General features: G+C 51.3%; 1 protein-coding gene across 5 annotated transcripts in view; it reads left to right on the top strand.

Moving 5' to 3' along the window:
- LOC142294894 (nuclear RNA export factor 1-like) overlaps positions 1–20795 on the top strand; it is a 111204-nt gene that overhangs the window by 32701 nt on the left and 57708 nt on the right. For 4 of the 5 annotated variants that reach the window (XM_075337958.1, XM_075337954.1, XM_075337956.1 and 1 more), the window contains exons 4-6: positions 3243–3308; positions 13719–13778; positions 13856–13961. In XM_075337958.1, the coding sequence (XP_075194073.1) occupies positions 3243–3308; positions 13719–13778; positions 13856–13961 (232 nt within the window). The remainder of the gene's footprint in view (positions 1–3242; positions 3309–13718; positions 13779–13855; positions 13962–20795) is intronic. The other variant, XM_075337957.1, reaches the window with a different exon arrangement.

The following is a 20795-nucleotide window of genomic DNA, read 5'->3' as shown; positions in this document are numbered from 1 at the left end:
CCACTGAGCACAGGGCACTTGGACTCCGTCCGAATCAGCCCTCTCGATCAATGTGCTGGAAATCAGGGCTGTACTCCTAGGACTCGCAGCCGCCTAGCAATGTTGGAAGTTCAACGTATCCTTCAGTGGACGGAGGACTCCAAGTCCTCCATATCCGCAGTCCACATCCCAGGCGTAGAAAACTGGGAGGCAGATTATCTCAGCCGTCAAACCGTGGACAGCGGCGAGTGGGCCCTGCATCCGGCAGTGTTCCGGTCAATTTAGCAGGCGGGGCACTCCGGAAGTGGATCTAATGGCATCCCGGCACAACAACAAGGTCCCGGTTTACGTGGCTCGCTCCCACGATCCTCAGGCCTTGGCAGCGGACGCGCTGGTTCCAGATTGGTCCCAGTTCCGTCTGGCCTACGTGTTTCCCCCTCTAGCTCTCTTGCCCAGAGTCCTGCGCAAGATCAGAATGGAGGGCCGTCGGGTCGACTCATCGCCCCAGACTGGCCCAGGCGAGCTTGGTTCCCAGACCTGCTCCGTCTGTCCGTAGAGGTGCTGTGGCATCTCCCGGACCGGCCAGACCTTCTCTCAGAAGGTCCGTTTTCCGCCAGAATTCTGCGGCTCTCAGATTGACGGCGTGGCTCTTGAGCCCTGAATCCTTACGGCTTCAGGCATTCCTTCCGAGGTCATCTTCACTATGACTCAGGATCGGAAGTCTTCCTCGGCCAGGATTTACCACAGGACTTGGAGAATTTTCCTGTCCTGGTGTCGTTCTTCCGGCCATGCTCCTTGGCCGTTTTTTCCTTGCCGACCATCCTGTCCTTTCTACAGTCCGGCCTGCAGCTAGGACTGTCCCTCATTCCCTCAAGGGACAGGTCTCGGCTCTGTCAGCGTTGTTCCAGCGGCATATCGCCCGGCTGGCCCAGGTGCGCACCTTCATGCAGGGCGCATCTCACATCATTCCGCCTTACCGGCGGTCTCTGGATCCCTGAGGCCTTAATCTGGTCCTCATGGCCTTACAGAAACCCCCCTTTGAGCCTCTTAGGGAGGTTTCGTTGTTTCGTCTTTCACAGAAAGTGATCTTTCTGGTGGCCATAATTTCTCTCAGGAGTGTCTCTGATTTGACTGTGCTCTCTTCGGAGTCACCCTTTTTGGTTTTTCACCAAGACAAGGTGGTTCTCCGTCCGACTCCGGGCCTTCTCCCTAAGGTGGTGTCTCCTTTCCACCTTAACCAGGACATTCAATTGTCTTCCCTTTGTTCGGCCCCTGTGCATCGCTTTGAGAAAGCGTTGCATGCTTTAGATTTGGTGCGGACGCTCCGGATTTATGTGTCACGCACCGCTGTTTTTTAGGCGGTGCACCTCTCTTTTTGTGCTGACCACAGGTCAGCGCAAGGGTCTCTCGGTTTCTAAACCGACCCTAGCTCGTTGGATTAGGTCGGCCATTTCCGCTGCCTACCAATGTTCTCAGGTGCCTCCCCCGCCGGGGATTAAGGCGCACTCGACCAGAGCTGTCGGTGCCTCTTGCGCTACGGCTCAGCAGGTCTGTCGGGCTGCCATTTGGTCTAGTCTGCACACCCTTTCGAAGCACTACCAAGTGCATGCTCATGCTTCGGCAGATGCGAGCTTGGGCAGACGCATCCTTCGGACGGCTGTCGCCCATTTGTGAAGTTAGGTTTGCCTACTTCTCGGTTTCTGTTTATTTCCCACCCATGGACTGCTTTGAGACGTCCCATGGTCTGGGTCTCCCATAAGGAACGATGAAGAAAAAGAGAATTTTGTTTACTTACCGTAAATTCTTTTTCTTATAGTTCCGACATGGGAGACCCAGCTCCCTCCCTGTTGCCTGTTGGCAGCTTTCTTGTTCCGTGTGTTTTCACCGGCGGTTGTTGTAGACAGAGGTTCCGGTTATTCCGGGTTTTACTCTATCTCTACTTATGGGTGGATGTCCTCCTTCAGCTTTGGCACTAAACTGGTTGGATTTGTCATCCGGGGAGTGTATATGCTCGGAGGGAGGAGCTACACTTTTAGTGTAGTACTTTGTGTGTCCTCCGGAGGCAGAAGCTATACACCCCATGGTCTGGGTCTCCCATGTCGGAACTATAAGAAAAAGAATTTACGGTAAGTAAACAAAATTCTCTTTTTTCCTCCCAAAAATTTGGGAGGAAAATGAGGGGTGCTTCTTAAAATCCGAATATAGCTTTACCTGGGGGTCCTTTCTGTGCGGCGGCCGGGTACCTGTGCTTGTGTGCGGGTGGCAGTCGGGTGCCTGTGTCTGCGAGCTAGCGGCATCCGGGTGCCTGTGTGCGGGAGACAGCCGGCACCGACATTCACCCGGCTGCCGCCCTCACACAGGCACCCGGCTGCCTCCCGCACACAGGCACCCGGCTGCCACTCGGCCGCTTGCACACAGGGTGGGCAGGCAACCTGCTGGCTGCCACTCTGTGCGTGCGGGCGGCTTTGCAGCAGGTTACCCAGTTTGATCGCGGTCCCAGTTTCAAATGATGGCTCCGGGAGCGGGCGCGTGCGCAGATGGAGCCCTTGGATGAGAGCTCCATCTGCGCATGCGCCGCTCCAGGCGCCATCATTTGAACCGGGACCGCGGACACTGGGACACTCTCCGCACCGGCCTGCTGCACGACTCACCCGCCGCCGCTGCTGCCGCCACCACGGACCCCGCGGCTCCTGCCACCACGGACCCTGCGGCTCCTGCCACCACAGACCCCACGGCTCCTGCCACCACGGACCCCGCAGCTCCTGCCACCACGGACCCCGCGGATCCTGACCCGCTGCGCCTGTCAGCACAACCTCTGCCTCCTTTGACCCCGCTTCACCACCACTGCTGCCCCTCTCCGGTAAGAGAACACCGGATTATAAGACTGACCCCAATTTTATTTTTTTACCTTTTTTTGTGTTTAAATTTGGGGTGCGTCTTATAATCCGGTGCGTCTTATAAAGCGAAAAATCCGGTACTTTTATATGTGGGTAATGATGTGAGTTATTGATGAAAGGCACTTATTTTTGTCCTATATACCACACTTGTATTCCGTTGGGGACGGCGTGTTTGGGGATAGAAGCCGTAATTGGATTTTAGTGTTTTTAATGTTGATTTGTTGTGTGTCTTGATCGCTGTCTGAGCCAGACAAATGTGTGTTCTTGATATGGCATCACAATAAAGGTTTTTTGTATTTTTCTATATAATGACTCATTGGTGATCCCTGTTGAGTAATACTCTTTTTCTTTTTGTTTCATGAGAAGAGAAGAGAAGACGCCTTCAGATGCGAGAGACCTGGAGACGTTTATAAGAAGAGTCCGAGATTCCGGGTGAGAGGAGGAAGAAGCTGTGGACGGAGATAGGAGGGAAAGTAATGGAACGGATTTATTCCAGGGGGTAAAGGGGGTGCAACCAAATATTAAGATGAGGGGACAACAATCATGTCCTGCCCATTTTTCTAGTTTTGTAGGAACTTCTGTCCGATTAGCATTTTTTTTTTTTGTGTTATTCCAATACACACAAATAAACTTGGGTATTAGAAAATATGTCTGATGGCAGTAACTTTCTGGGTAGAAATACTTACTGTATTTTTCGTTTTATAAGACGCACCTGATTATAAGACGCACCCCCAAATTTGGTGAAGGAAAAGAGAATTTTTTTTTAATGTTAAATGGGGTGCATCTTATAATACCAGTGTCCGTCTAACAAATCATATAGGGTATATGTCCCTCATAGCCCCCCATCCTAAAATTAGCCCCCTTTAAACTGGATATGGCCCCCTTATATTGAATATATCCCCCTTGTGCTGGGACACGTCCCAAAGTGATGCCACATCCCCTATTGCTGGCACATGTCCCCTATTTATGGCACATGTCCCCCCTGTGCTACCCATGGCCCCTATAGATGGCACACCTCTCCTGTGTTAGATATGGCCCCCATGTGTGCTGCCAATGGCCACTATAGATGGCACACCTCCCCTGTTAGATATGGCCCCCATGTGTGCTGCCCATGGCTTCTATAGATGGCACACCTCCCCTGTTAGATATGCCCCCCATGTGTGCTGCCCATGGCCACTATAGATTGCACATCTCTCCTGTGTTAGATATGGCCCCCATGTGTGCTGCCCATGGCCACTATAGATAGCACACCTCTCCTGTTAGATATGGCCCCCATGTGTGCTGCCCATGGCCACTATAGATGGCACACCTCCCCTGTTAGATATGGCCCCCATGTGTGCTGCCCATGGCTCCTATAGATGGAACACCTCCCCTGTTAGATATGGCCCCCATGTGTGCTGCCCATGGCCACTATAGATGGCACACCTCCCCTGGTAGATATGGCCCCCCATGTGTGCTGCCCATGGCCACCATAGATGGCACACCTCCCCTGTGTTAGATATGGCCCCCATGTGTGCTGCCCATGGCCACTATAGATGGCACACCTTCCCTGTTAGATATGGCCCCCATGTGTGCTGCCCATGGCCACTATAGGTGGCACACCTCCCCTGTGTTAGATATGGCCCCCATGTGTGCTGCCCATGGCCACCATAGATGGCACACCTCCCCTGTGTTAGATATGGCCCCCATGTGTGCTGCCCATGGCCACTATAGATGGTACACCTCCCCTGTGTTTGATATGGCCCCCATGTGTGCTGCCCATGGCCACTATAGGTGGCACACCTCCCCTGTGTTTGATATGGCGCCCATGCTGCTGCCTATGGCCACTATAGATGGCACACTTCCCCTGTTAGATATGGCCCCCATACTGCTGCCTATGGCCACTATAGATGGCACACCTCCCCTGTGTTAGATATGGCCCCATACTGCTGCCTATGGCCACTATAGATGGCACACCTCCCCTGTGTTTGATATGGCCCCCATACTGCTGCCCATGGCCACTATAGATGGCACATCTCCCCTGTGTTAGATATGGCCCCGATGCTGCTGCCCATAGTAAAATAAAACACTCTTTCCTTACCTTCTCAGCACTGTCCCTCATGTCTCCCTCCGTGTGGTTGAGCTCCGGCCTCCTCCACTTCCTGGTTCTTGCTGCTGGTCATGTGATCGGCACAGCAGAGTGATATCATCTCTGCGTGCCTGATCACAGACAGCAGCAGCAGAGACACCGGGAGATCAGCGCTGGAGGTAAGTAAAACTTTTTTTACTTTACTATGGGCAGCAGTATGGGGGCCATATCTAACACAGGGGGGATCATGTGTGATCAAAGGAGGGCGCAGGCAGATATAATATGCGCCGCTGCCCCAGCCCATCGCCGCGGTGCGGTTTCAGCACCACAGTGATGGACAGCGGCAGTGCATGTTATATGAGCGGGAGCAGGAGATCAAAGGCTCCCTCCTGCAGCTTTCACAAGCGCCCAGCACCGCTCCAGAGCTGCCCCCACCTCCCCTGGACCCTACAGTGTATGTATATATATATATATATATGTATATATATATATATATATATATATATATATATATATATATATATATATATATATATATATATATATTACACCCCCCCCCCCCCGTATATTCGGATTATAAGACGCACCCCCTACTTTCCTCCAAAATTTGGGGGAACAAAAGTGTGTCTTTATAAAGCGAAAAATACGGTAATTTTTTGGTACAATTTCAAGGGTGCCAACACTTTTCCAGCCATGACTTTAACTAAAAATACAGGGGGAGAAGAATACATAAATGTGCTGTCAATCCAAATCGCTGTTACTAGCCCGACCCCAACAAAAAAAAAACAAACCCCAATGTATTTATTTGATTGATAAAAATAATTGTTACAGTAAGAGGAACACATTTTACAATGTATGTCAGTGGTCTTTTAGTAAAAAACAGACAGACAACGGTTTCCTTCATTTTTCGACTGCTATCAGCACATGGGTATAAGAGAGTCTGAAAATAACATAAACATGAGACATCATGAAAAAAAAGCATGCAAAACTTATTTATATTTCGATAGATTAGACTTCTCTTTATGTATAGGGCAAAACCACACATGCTTGTTTTTATTTGGAAAAGGGGGGGGGGTGACTTAAAAAAATGGGTTACCCATCTCCATTAATGGACATATCAATATTATGTTGAGAAACAAATACATTGTGTTGCCAATTCTGCCTGTGAGTGGCGCTATTGCGGTCCACTCTTTCCTATCACATGACCCCCCCCAGGCTCCATGACTTCGGGGATCCGGTGATGTCATGTCGACTTCCTGATCATGTGACATCACCGCGGCCGGCCCCAGTCTCCGTTAGTCGCTGCGCTGTGGGTGGTGTTTCACCGCTCGTCACAGTCCAGCGTGTCTCCTGCTTGCAGCGCTCTGCAGTGAAGGAACAGAGAGGGGCTGCGCTGTGACGCCGGGCTGAGCACTGAAACTCCGCCCACATCCCAATGAATCACCGAAACTGCGGCTGGTCTCAGTTGACGAGACATCACCGGATCCTGGGGGTCACGGAGCCCGGAGCACTATTGGCAACACAAGGTATTTGAGAGAAAGCTTGTTTCTCAGCATAATATCGATGTGACCAATAATGAATATGGGTGAACCACCCCTTTTAAAATTCATATATATATATATATATATATATATATATATATATATATATATATATATATATATATATATATATATATATATATATATATATATACATACACACACTGTGTGTGTGTGTGTATATATATATATATATATATATATATATATATATATATATAATTTATTTTTCTTTGGCGCTCCATTGGGAGACCCAGACAATTGGGTGTATAGCTATGCCTCCGGAGGCCACACAAAGTGTTACACTAAAAGTGTAAAGCCCCTCCCCTTCAGCCTATACACCCCCCGTGCTGCCACGGGCTCCTCAGTTTTTATGCTTTGTGCGAAGGAGGCAGACATCCACGCATAGCTCCACAGCTTAGTCAGCAGCAGCTGCTGACTATGTCGGATGGAAGAAAAGAGGGCCCATAACAGGGCCCCCAGCATGCTCCCTTCTCACCCCACTCTTGTCGGCGGTGTTGTTAAGGTTGAGGTATCCATTGCGGGTACGGAGGCTGGAGCCCACATGCTGTTTTCCTTCCCCATCCCCCTTAGGGCTCTGGGTGAAGTGGGATCCTATCGGTCTCCAGGCACATGAGACCGTGCTCCATCCACAGCTCCTGAGGACTCTGCTGGATAGGAGCCGAGTATCGTTCAGGGACATGGCCCTGCTACTTTGAGGTACTCTGTGTCCCCGTGGGGACCGCGCACAGCAACACTCCAGCATTTCTGGGTGTGCTAGTGCACCGGGGACCGCGGCGCTGACTGCGTTTGTGCCTTTACACACTGCAGCGTCGCTGAGTGTGTTAGTGTATGGGGACTGCCGCGCTGACCGCCGCTGCCATTGTTATCACTGCGGCGCGGCTGGGACTGTTAGTGCGCCGGGGACTTCCACGCCGACCGCGCTTATACGGCGGCCGCGCTTATAACTTTAGTCCCCGGCTTTTGCGGCCTAGTCTCATTCTTTTCCCGCCCCCAGGCCTGCCAGTCAGGGGAAGGGCGGGACGCTGTAAAGGACGTCAGCAACTGAGGCTGGAGCATGCTTTGCATACTCCACCCCCCTCACTGTGCACAGTGGGGCACCAGATTCCCGCACTTTCTAGGGCACGCCCACGGCCCCCTCCTCTCCTCAGGACGCCGGCAGCCATTCCTGTCAGCTCTGCTAACGCTGGAGAAGGGAGACAAGCTCAGGGAGACCCAGGCAGGAATTCTGGTGACCACACAACCGCATTGCGCGGGCGGTAAGCAGCACCTAGGTGCTGGCCCCACTGGTGCAGAAGTGTACTTATAGATTATATGATTATAGGCTATACTTTACACTGTATGGTGCACGGTTGTTTTTGGCTATATACCCTCCTGTATTGCTCAGAGGAGACAACAGCATGTCGTCCACAAATAGCAAGGGTGCCATGGCACAGACTTACTATGCTGCCTGTGCAGCATGTACGGCTATACTGCCGGCAGGTTCCACTGACCCTCATTGTGTGCAATGCTCGGCCCCTGTGGCACTTTCTCAGCCGGAGCCTCTGCTAAGGGTGGCCCAGGGAGAACCACCTGTTAACACTGTCCAGGTGACAGGGACGGAGTTTGCAGTTTTTACTGAAAGACTTTCTGAGACTATGGCTAAGATATTAGAAGCCTTGCAGTCCAGGCCGGCATCTCAAGCCATGGGCACTGTGGAATCATTGCCCCCTGGTTCCCCTCAGTTGGAACAACAATGTTCTCCCGGGGTGTCTCATAGATCCCAGGGTGAGGTCTCTGACATGGAACGCAGTCCCAGACCGACTAAGCGAGCTCGCTATGAAATCCCCTCGACATCATCACATTGTTCAGGGTCTCAGCGAGAGGACTCTCTGTATGATGAAGCGGAGCTAGCTGATCAGGATTCTGATCCTGAAGCCGCTCTCAACCTTGATACTCCTGATGGGGACGCCATAGTGAATGATCTTATTGCGTCCATCAATCAAATGTTGGATATTTCTCCCTCAGCTCCTCCAGTGGAGGAGTCAGCTTCTCAGCAGGAGAAATTCCGTTTCAGGTTTCCTAAGTGTACAATGAGTATGATTCTGGACCACTCTGACTTCAGAGAGGCAGTCCAGAAACACCGAGCTTGTCCAGATAAGCGTTTTTCCAAGCGCCTTAAGGATACACGTTACCCCCTTCCCCCCTGACGTGGTCAAGGGCTGGACTCAGTGTCCCAAGGTGGATCCTCCAATCTCCAGACTGGCGGCTAGATCCATAGTTGCAGTGGAAGATGGAGCTTCACTCAAGGATGCCACTGACAGACAGATGGAGCTCTGGTTGAAATCCATCTATGAAGCTATCGGCGCGTCTTTTGCTCCAGCATTCGCAGCCGTATGGGCACTCCAAGCTATCTCAGCTGGTCAGGCGCAAATTGACGCACTCACACGTACGTCTGCGCCGCAGGTGGCGTCCATAACCTCTCAAACGTCGGCATTTGCGTCCTACGCTATTAATGCTGTCCTGGACTCTGCGAGCCGTACGGCGGTTGCAGCCGACAATTCGGTGGCAATACGCAGGGCCTTGTGGCTACGGGAATGGAAGGCAGATTCGGCTTCCAAAAAGTGCTTAACTGGTTTGCCATTTTCTGGCGACCGCTTGTTTGGTGAGAGATTGGATGAAATCATCAAACAATCCAAGGGAAAGGAAACATCCTTACCCCAGGCCAAACCAAAAACACCCCAACAGAGGAGGGGACAGTCGAGGTTTCGGTCCTTTCGGGGGGCGGGCAGGTCCCAATTCTCCTCGTCCAAAAGGCCTCAGAAGGATCAGAGGAACTCCGACGCATGGCGGTCCAAATCACGCCCTAAAAAGACCGCCGGAGGTGCCGCTACCAAGGCGGCTTCCTCATGACTTACGGCCTCCTCACACCGCATCCTCGGTCGGTGGCAGGCTCTCCCGCTTTTGCGACACCTGGCTGCCACAAGTAAAAGACCGTTGGGTGAGAGACATTTTGTCTCACGGTTACAGGATAGAGTTCAGCTCTCGTCCTCCGACTCGATTCTTCAGAACATCTCCGCCTCCCGAGCGAGCCGAGGCTCTTCTGCAGGCGGTGGGCATTCTGAAGGCAGAAGGAGTGGTGGTCCCGGTTCCTCTTCAGCAACAGGGTCACGGTTTCTACTCCAACCTGTTTGTGGTTCCAAAGAAGGACGGGTCTTTCCGTCCTGTTTTGGATCTAAAACTGCTCAACAAACACGTAATGACCAGGCGGTTCCGGATGGAATCCCTCCGCTCCGTCATCGCCTCAATGTCCCAAGGAGATTTCCTAGCATCGATCGATATCAAAGATGCTTATCTCCACGTACCGATTGCTCCAGAGCATCAGCGCTTCCTGCGCTTCGCCATAGGAGACGAACACCTTCAGTTCGCGGCACTGCCGTTCGGCCTGGCGACAGCCCCAAGGGTTTTCACCAAGGTCATGGCTACAGTAGTTGCGGTCCTCCACTCTCAGGGTCACTCGGTGATACCTTACTTAGACGATCTGCTGGTCAAGGCACCCTCTCAAGAGGCATGCCAACACAGCCTCAACGTTACTCTGGAGACTCTCCAGAGTTTCGGGTGGATCATCAATTTTCCAAAGTCAAATCTGACACCGGTCCAATCGCTGACATATCTTGGCATGGAGTTTCATACTCTTCCAGCGATAGTGAAGCTTCCGCTGGACAAACAGCGTTCACTACAGACAGGGGTGCAATCTCTCCTTCAAGGTCGGTCACACCCCTTGAGGCGCCTCATGCACTTCCTGGGGAAGATGGTGGCAGCAATGGAGGCAGTTCCTTTCGCGCAGTTTCACCTGCGTCCTCTTCAATGGGACATCCTACGCAAATGGGACAGGATGCCGACGTCCCTAGACAGGAACGTCTCCCTCTCTCAGGCAACCAAAGCTTCCCTTCGGTGGTGGCTTCTTCCCACCTCATTATCGAAGGGAAAATCCTTCCTACCCCCATCCTGGGCGGTGGTCACGACGGACGCGAGTCTGTCAGGGTGGGGAGCAGTTTTTCTCCACCACAGGGCTCAGGGTACGTGGACTCAGCAAGAGTCCTCACTTCAGATCAATGTTCTGGAGATCAGGGCAGTGTATCTTGCCCTAAAAGCGTTCCAGCAGTGGCTGGAAGGCAAGCAGATCCGAATTCAGTCGGACAACTCCACAGCGGTGGCTTACATCAACCACCAAGGTGGAACACGCAGTCGGCAAGCCTTCCAAGAAGTCCGGCGGATTTTGATGTGGGTGGAAGCCACGGCCTCCACCATCTCCGCAGTTCACATCCCGGGCGTAGAAAACTGGGAAGCAGACTTTCTCAGTCGCCAGGGCATGGACGCAGGGGAATGGTCCCTTCACCCGGACGTGTTTCAGGAGATCTGTTGCCGCTGGGGGATGCCGGACGTCGACCTAATGGCGTCACGGCACAACAACAAGGTCCCAACATTCATGGCTCGATCTCAAGATCACAGAGCTCTGGCGGCAGACGCCTTAGTTCAGGATTGGTCGCAGTTTCAGCTTCGTTATGTGTTTCCCCCTCTGGCACTGTTGCCCAGAGTGTTACGCAAGATCAGGGCCGACTGCCGCCGCGCCATCCTCGTCGCTCCAGACTGGCCGAGGAGGTCGTGGTACCCGGATCTGTGGCATCTCACGGTCGGCCAACCGTGGGCACTGCCAGACCGACCAGACTTGCTGTCTCAAGGGCCGTTTTTCCATCTGAATTCTGCGGCCCTCAACCTGACTGTGTGGCCATTGAGTCCTGGATCTTAGCGTCTTCAGGATTATCTCAAGAGGTCATTGCCACCATGAGACAGGCTAGGAAACCAACGTCCGCCAAGATCTACCACAGGACGTGGAAAATATTCCTGTCGTGGTGCTCTGCTCAGGGTTTCTCTCCCTGGCCATTTGCCTTGCCCACTTTTCTGTCCTTTCTTCAATCCGGATTGGAAAAGGGTTTGTCGCTAGGCTCCCTTAAGGGACAAGTCTCTGCGCTCTCTGTGTTTTTTCAGAAGCGCCTGGCCAGACTCCCACAGGTACGCATGTTCCTGCAAGGGGTTTGTCACATCGTCCCTCCTTACAAGCGTCTGTTAGAACCCTGGGATCTGAACAGGGTGCTGATGGTTCTTCAGAAACCACCGTTCGAGCCAATGAGGGATATTTCGCTCGCACGCCTTTCGCAGAAAGTGGTTTTTCTAGTAGCAGTCACTTCACTTCGGAGAGTGTCTGAGCTAGCAGCGTTGTCATGCAAAGCTCCTTTCCTGGTGTTTCACCAGGACAAGGTGGTTCTGCGTCCGGTTCCGGAATTCCTCCCTAAGGTGGTATCCCCCTTTCATCTCAATCAGGATATCTCCTTACCTTCTTTTTGCCCTCATCCAGTTCACCAGTGTGAAAAGGATTTGCACTTGTTAGATCTGGTGAGAGCACTCAGAGTCTACATTTCTCGTACGGCGCCCCTGCGCCGCTCGGATGCACTCTTTGTCCTTGTCGCTGGCCAGCGTAAAGGGACACAAGCTTCCAAATCAACCCTGGCTCGGTGGATCAAGGAACCAATTCTCGAAGCTTATCGTTCCTCGGGGCTTCCGGTTCCCTCAGGGCTGAAGGCCCATTCTACCAGGGCCGTGGGAGCGTCCTGGGCCTTGCGACACCAGGCTACGGCTCAGCAGGTGTGTCAGGCAGCTACCTGGTCGAGCCTGCACACTTTCACGAAACACTATCAGGTGCATACCTATGCTTCGGCAGATGCCAGCCTAGGTAGGCAAGTCCTTCAGGCGGCGGTTGCCCACCTGTAGGACGGAGCCGTTACGGCTCTATTATGAGGTATTATTTACCCACCCAGGGACTGCTTTTGGACGTCCCAATTGTCTGGGTCTCCCAATGGAGCGCCAAAGAAGAAGGGAATTTTGTTTACTTACCGTAAATTCCTTTTCTTCTAGCTCCAATTGGGAGACCCAGCACCCGCCCCTGTTTTTTTGTGTACACATGTTGTTCACGTTGAATGGTTTCAGTTCTCCGATATTCCTTCGGATTGAATTTACTTTAAACCAGTTTATAATTTTTTCCTCCTTCTTGCTTTTGCACCAAAACTGAGCAGCCCGTGGGAGCACGGGGGGTGTATAGGCTGAAGGGGAGGGGCTTTACACTTTTAGTGTAATACTTTGTGTGGCCTCCGGAGGCATAGCTATACACCCAATTGTCTGGGTCTCCCAATTGGAGCTAGAAGAAAAGGAATTTACGGTAAGTAAACAAAATTCCCTTCTTTTTAAATATATATATATATATATATACACAGTACAGACCAAATGTTTGGACACACCTTCTCATTCAAAGAGTTTTCTTTATTTTCATGACCTTAAAAATTGTAGATTCACATTGAAGACATCAAAACTATGAATTAAAACATGTGGAATGAAATACTTAAAGTGTGAAACAACTGAAAATATGTCTTATATTCTAGGTTCTTCACAGTAGCCGCCTTTTGCTTTGATTACTGCTTTGCACACTCTTGGCATTCTCTTTATGAGCTTCAAGAGGTAGTCACCGGAAATGGTTTTCCAACAGTCTTGAAGGAGTTCCCAGAGATGCTTAGCACTTGTTGGCCCTTTTGCCTTTACTCTGCGGTTCAGCTCACCACAAACCATCTCGATTGGGTTCAGGTCTGGTGACTGTGGAGGCCAGGTCATCTGGCGTAGCATCCCATCACTCTCCTTCTTAGTCAAATAGCCCTTACACAGTCTGGAGGTGTGTTTGGGGTCATTGTCCTGTTGAAAAATAATGGGATTCTACAATTGACTACCAGCTGTCCTGGTAATCTATAGGCACCCCGCAGTCACATTGTGGGAGACGGAGGGGGGGCGGGCGGGGATTGTGGCTGCCAGTGCACATGAACTCTGCTCAACCCAGTTCCTTAAACATCACTTCCAGTGATGAGCAGCAGCAACTAAATAGTTAAACAGCAATCTGAGCTCATTCTGGTTGCTGCTGTTACAGGCATCTGCAGGCTGTGGTAGGGGCTCAGTTCATGAGCTCACTCCATACATCCCCTGTTATCTGGTTATGAAGGTGGGAGATTAAACCTGTTCTATTCCTGCACACTGCTGATCATGCAAGTGATATCCGCTGATACATCATCATCATCATCACCACTCACCAGTGCCGGAGCAATCCTTATAACTTGTCTATATTCATCACTACAGAGTGCAGCTGTCGGGCACAGGGAGGCGCGTGGTGAAGGGGCATCACACTGACACCGGCCGGTAGGTTCCCACCATGATATTCACACAAGCAGCACAATATAGTCTGATTGTGATTGAGATTTCCTTGTTTTTTTCAGGACTCCCTATGGATCTCGGTGGCATAAATATGAAGACCGAGAAAAGGTGGAGAAGTACAGTAACCAAAAGTGCCATAAAGTGAAAAACGTGTGGTTCAAGATAACGGTGTGTTGTTATATGGCGCAGCCGGTGTCCTCAGATGTGTTTTTGTCTTCTCCTATCCCGCTCCAGTAACACATCTTAGGCTGCTTTCACACTTGCGTCGTTTTGCATCAGTTGCAATCCGTTGTGTGACTGATGCAACGGATGCATTGCAGATAGTGCTGCGACTGATGCTGCAAAAAAAACTGATCCGTTGCAGCTTTTTTTCCCCTGGAATTTACTCATCTGAGCATGCTCAGTTGGTAAATGACGGATCCGTCCATTCCAACGGATTCCGCTCCTATAGGCTCCCATTATAAAAACGACGGACGCCACTCAATCCATATTATTATTATTTATTATTATAATGCCATTAATTCCATGGCGCTTTACAAGTGAGAAAGGGTATACATAAAAACTAGTACAACAATCATTAACAGTACAAAACAGACTGGTTCAGGAGGAGAGAGGACCCTGCCCACGAGGGCTCACAGTCTACAGGAGGAGAGAGGATCCTGCCCGCGAGGGCTCACAGTCTACAGGAGGAGAGAGGATCCTGCCCACGAGGGCTCACAGTCTACAGGAGGAGAGAGGATCCTGCCCGCGAGGGCTCACAGTCTACAGGAGGAGAGAGGATCCTGCCCGCGAGGGCTCACAGTCTACAGGAGGAGAGAGGATCCTGCCCGCGAGGGCTCACAGTCTACAGGGAATGGGTGATGGTACAATAGGTGAGGACAGAGCTGGTTGCGCAGTGGTGTACTGGACTGAGGGCTATTGTAGGTTGTAGGCTTGTTGGAAGAGGTGGGTCTTCAGGATCCTCTTGAAGCTTTCCACGGTAGGTGAGAGTCTGATATGCTGAGGTAGCGCGTTCCAGAGTATGGGGGATGCACGGGAGAAATCTTGTAAGGCGATTGTGGGAAGAGGAGATAAGAGAGGAGCAAAGAAGGAGATCTTGTGAGGATCTGAGGTTGCGTGCAGGTAGGTAGCGGGAGACTAGGTCACAGATGTAGGGAGGAGACAGGTTGTGCATGGCTTTGTATGTCAGGGTTAATGTTTTGAACTGGAGTCGTTGGACAATGGGAAGCCAGTGAAGGGATTGGCAGAGTGGCAAGGCTGGGGAGTAGCGAGGGGAGAGGTGGATTAAGCGGGCCGCAGAGTTTAGGATAGATTGGAGGGGTGCAAGAGTGTTGGAAGGGAGGTCAGAGAGCAGGAGGTTGCAGTAGTCGAGGCGGGAGATGAGGACATGCACTAATGAAACATATAAGTGGAACAGTCGCTTCACGTGACCGGGGACCTAATATTCACCTATTGCATTTTCTTGAACAATTCAAGCCCTATAAAAAAATAAATAAGGGAAAATCAAGAAAAAAAATATAAAGAAATGTAGACATTTAAATCGCCCCCTTTTAGAAATAAAGGATTCAAAATAATTGGACATATTTAGAATTTCTGCCTTTTTATAAAAGTTTGAGCTTCGAAAATATAACAATTAATTTGCCCTTCTGTTTACCCTATCTGAAAATGGTATTAATAACAACTACAGTTCGGCACAAACAAACTGGCTCCATCAATCGAAAGAAAAAGATCAGTGTCAGAAAAACGTTTCACAAATCAAATAGTAATGAATATTAGGGTGGCTCAGTGGTTAGCACTGTAGTCTTGTGGTTGGTCAGTGGTTAGCACTGCAGTCTTGTGGTTGGTCAGTGGTTAGCACTGTAGTCTTGCAGTGCTGGGGTCCTGGGTTCAATTCCCACCAAAGACACCATCTGCAAGGAGTTTGTATGTTCTCCCCGTGTTTGCGTGGGTTTCCTCCGGGGTCTCTGGTTTCCTCCCACACTCCAAAAACATACAGATAGGGACCTTAGATTGTGAGCCCCAATGGGGACAGTGTTGCCAATGTATGTAAAGCGCTGCAGAATTAATAGCGCTATATAAGTGAATAAATATTATTATTATTATTATTATATTTAACTACTGAAATATAAACCACTCACAAAAAGTTCGGGATATTCCGCTTTTGGGTGAAATTTCAGGATGATCCTACAATGACCTCTGACCTTAATGTGACCTTCTCTGATCTTCCGGATGCTCATGTCCAACGTTTCAGGACTTTTTGCACAACTTGAGGTTTCCAAACAAGAAGCTTAATGGCAAAATTCACAAGACATTTTTGACCAAGGAATTGACTAATACATTTCTGGATTCAGTTAGAATTGTTATCAAACCGTCCTCCTCATCAGGATGCTCACATTTTGACATCATGAGACCAAGACGACACCTAATAATTGATCAGCGGTACCGCCCCATTGTGAGTCTTCAAGCAGGATGTTCTCAAACGGAAATGGAGACTAAGCTTAGAGTGCCACCAGCAGGTTGTACAGAGACACAGAAAGACTGGAAGAATCACAGAAAGGCAGAGAAGTGGCCACTGAGCTTTGAGAGTCACAGGGTGTCACCAGCTGCTTGTACAGAGACGCAGAGAGACTGGAAGAATCCCAGGCAGAGAAGTGGACGTTCTTTGGCCACATCCCACACTGATGACTGCTTCATTGTGAAAAATGCCCTTCAGGATCGGATGATGAATGCCACACAACTCCAGGCACATTTAAGGGAGGTGAGAGGTTCCCAATTGTCACATCAGACCAACAGTTTATATCAGCTTGGTCCACATGCTAGACGACCTGCAAGGTACCTGATCGCACCACCAGGCACAGACGTCTTCTACGCTGGATGAGGGATCAGTGGCGTCAGTGCTGGTGACCGATGAATATGGATTCACGTTGATCAGAAATGATGGCCGCCAACGATGCTGGAGAGCGCTCTGCATCAACCACTGCTGTCACCAGATGAGACTTTGGTGGTGTTAGTGTGGGCCGGTGTGTGTAGTCAGTACAGGACAGCCCCATACTGTGTGACGGATACAGTGACAGCCCCTACTACTGGAATAACATCATTAATCCAGTCATTGTGCTTCTGCAAGAACACCATCGGAACTAATGTCATCTTCATGGAGGAGAATGCTCCAGCTCATCGAGGTCGCATCATTAGGGAACGGCTACTGGAGCCTGGGGGACCTCAAATGGAGCGGTTGCACTTTCTCCAGACCTGAATCCCATAGAAAAGCTAGGGGATCAGCTGAGTTGCCGTGTAGAGGCCGTAACCTGGTACCCCAGAACCTCACTGATCTGAGGGCCACCATTCTAGAAGAGTGGGAGGCCGGCCTCCGCAGACAATAACTCCACTTGTGACCAGCAGGAGGCGCTGCTGTCAGCTGTAATTGATGCTCAAAGCCACAGTACAAGTCATCGACATTTTTGGGGGTATACCTTCCGCTGGTGTTGGCTTTTGTTTCAATAAATTGAGTGAGATGAGGAAACCAGCATTGCTGCTTCTACATAAATGCCCAACATTCATCATAAAATATCACTGGAGTGGGAACTTTTTATTTCTTTGTCGCTCCATTGGGAGACCCAGACAATTGGGTGTATAGCTACTGCCTCCGGAGGCCACACAAAGTATTACACTTAAAAGTGTAAAGCCCCTCCCCTTCTGCCTATACACCCCCCGTGGGATCACGGGCTCCTCAGTTTTCAAGCTTTGTGCGAAGGAGGTCAGACATCCACGCATAGCTCCACTGTTTAGTCAGCAGTAGCTGCTGACTATGTCGGATGGAAGAAAAGAGGGCCCTTACTAGGGCCCCCAGCATGCTCCCTTCTCACCCCACTTTTGTCGGCGGTGTTTGTTAAGGTTGAGGTACCCATTGCGGGTACGGAGGCTGGAGCCCACATGCTGCTTTCCTTCCCCATCCCCTTAGGGCTCTGGGTGAAGTGGGATCTTACCGGTCTCCAGGCACTGAGACCGTGCTCCATCCACAGCCACTGCGGTATCTGCTGGATATGGAGCTGAGTATCGTCAGGGACAGGGCCCTGCTACGTCAAGGTACTCTGTGTCCCCGTACAGACCGCGCGCAGACACACTGCAGCATTGCTGGGTGTGTTAGTGCGCTGGGGACAACAGCGCTGCGCGCTTGTGCCACTACTCACGACAGCTTGGCTGAGTTAGTTAATGTATTGGGGACTGCCGCGCCGGCCGCTGCTGTCAGTTTTACACTGCGGCGCGGCTGGGACTTGTAGTGCGCCGGGGACTTCCGCGCTGGCCGTGCTGATATGACGGCCGCGCTTATAAATCGAGTCCCCGGCTTTTGCGGCCTAGTCTCGTTGCTTTCCCGCCCCCAGGCCTGCCAGTCAGGGGAAGGGCGGGACGCTGTACAGGACGTCAGCGCCGAGGGCTGGAGTCTGCTTTGCATACTCCAGCCCCCTCACTGAGCACAGTGGGACGCCAGTTTCCCGCACTTTGTCTGAGGCACGCCCACGGTACGCCCCTCTTCACAGGACGCTGGCAGCCATTCCTGTGTGCAGTCGGAGCTGGAGAGGGGAGACAAACTCTGGGAGACCCAGACACGGGATTCTGGCGACCACACACCCGCTTTTGAGCGGGCGGTAAGCGGCACCTGTGGTGCTGACCCCACTAGCGCCGAAGAGTTCATTTGTACTTTTATGCTTGTATACTATACATTGCACTGTAACGGTCGCTATTCTTGGCTATATACCCTCCTAGATTGCTCAGAGGAGACAACAGCATGTCGTCCGCAAAAAGCAAGGGGGCCAAGACACAGGCTTTCTATGCTGCTTGTACCGCATGTGAGGCTATTCTACCGGCAGGTTCCACTGACCCCCATTGTGTGCAATGTTCGGCCCCTGTGGCACTTGCTCAGCCGGGGTCTCTGCTAGAGGTGACACAGGGAGAACCACCTGTGAACACTGTCCAGGTGACGGGGACGGAGTTTGCAGTTTTTGCTAATAGCTTGTCTGTGACTATGGCTAAGATTCTAGAAACTTTGCAGTCCAGACCGGTTACTCAGACCATGGGCACTGTTGAATCATTGCTTCCTGGTCCCCCTCAGTTGGAACAAATCCGTGCTCCGGGGGGGTCCCATGCATCCCAGGGTGAAGGCTCTGACACGAACAACAGTCCCAGACGGCCTAAGCGAGCTCGCTGGGAGCGGCCCTCGACATCATCACACTGGTCAGGGTCCCAGCAGGAGGACTCTATCTATGATGAAGCGGAGGTGGCTGATCAGGATTCTGATCCTGAGACCGCTCTCAATCTGGATACACCTGAGGGTGACGCCATAGTGAATGATCTTATAGCGTCCATCAATCGAATGTTGGATATTTCTCCCTCAGCTCCTCCAGTGGAGGAGTCAGCTTCACAGCAGGAGAAATTCCATTTCAGGTATCCCAAGCGTAAATTGAGTACTTTTCTGGACCACTCTGACTTCAGGGAGGCAGTCCAGAAACACTACGCTTATCCAGATAAGCGTTTCTCCAAACGCCTTAAGGATACACGTTATCCCTTCCCTCCTGACGTGGTCAAGGGCTGGACCCAGTGTCCCAAGGTGGATCCTCCAATCTCCAGACTTGCGGCTAGATCCATAGTTGCAGTGGAAGATGGGGCTTCACTCAAGGATGCCACTGACAGACAGATGGAGCTCTGGTTGAAATCCATCTATGAAGCTATCGGCGCGTCGTTTGCTCCAGCATTCGCAGCCGTGTGGGCACTCCAAGCTATTTCAGCTGGTCTGGCGCAGATTGACACTGTCACACGTACATCTGTTCCGCAAGTGGCATCCTTAACCTCTCAAATGTCGGCATTTGCGTCTTACGCTATTAATGCTGTCCTGGACTCTACGAGCCGTACGGCAGTGGCGTCCGCCAACTCCGTGGTTTTACGCAGAGCCTTGTGGTTAAGGGAATGGAAGGCAGATTCTGCTTCCAAAAAGTGCTTCACCAGTTTGCCATTTTCGGGTGACCGACTGTTTGGTGAGCGATTGGATGAAATCATTAAACAATCCAAGGGTAAGGATTCATCCTTACCTCAGCCCAGACCAAACAAACCCCAACAGAGGAGGGGACAGTCGAGGTTTCGGTCCTTTCGAGGCTCGGGCAGGTCCCAATTCTCCTCGTCCAAAAGGACTCAAAAGGATCAGAGCAGCTCAGATTCTTGGCGGGCTCAGTCACGCCCAAAAAAGACAGCCGGAGGAACCGCTACCAAGGCGGCTTCCTCATGACTTTCGGCCTCCTCTCTCCGCATCCTCGGTCGGTGGCAGGCTCTCCCGCTTTTGCGGCATTTGGCTGCCACAGGTCAAAGACCGGTGGGTAGCAGACATTTTGTCTCACGGGTACCGGATAGAGTTCAGTTCTCGTCCTCCGCCTCGGTTCTTCAGAACTTCCCCACATCCCGACCGAGCCGATGCTCTTCTGCACGCGGTGTGCACTCTAAAGGCAGAAGGAGTGGTGATCCCTGTTCCGCTTCAGCAGCAAGGTCACGGTTTTTACTCCAATTTGTTTGTGGTGCCAAAAAAGGACGGGTCTTTCCGTCCCGTTCTGGACCTAAAACTGCTCAACAAGCATGTGAACGCCAGGCGGTTCCGGATGGAATCCCTCCGCTCCGTCATCGCCTCAATGTCTCAAGGAGATTTCCTAGCATCAATAGACATCAAGGAAGCTTATCTCCACGTGCCGATTGCTCCAGAGCATCAGCGTTTTCTACGCTTCGTTATAGGAGACGAACACCTTCAGTTCGTAGCTCTGCCTTTCGGTCTGGCGACAGCCCCACAGGTCTTCACCAAGGTCATGGCAGCAGTGGTAGCACTCCTGCACTCTCAGGGACACTCTGTGATCCCTTACTTAGACGATCTACTTGTCAAGGCACCCTCTCAAGAGGCATGCCAACACAGCCTGAACGTTGCGCTGGAGACTCTCCAGAGTTTCGGGTGGATCATCAACTTTTCAAAGT

Source organism: Anomaloglossus baeobatrachus, chromosome 3 (assembly GCF_048569485.1).
Source record: "Anomaloglossus baeobatrachus isolate aAnoBae1 chromosome 3, aAnoBae1.hap1, whole genome shotgun sequence".
Lineage (NCBI taxonomy): Eukaryota > Metazoa > Chordata > Amphibia > Anura > Aromobatidae > Anomaloglossus > Anomaloglossus baeobatrachus.
The sequence above is the reverse complement of the archived record's forward strand: the minus strand, read 5'-3'. Positions and strand labels throughout refer to the sequence as shown.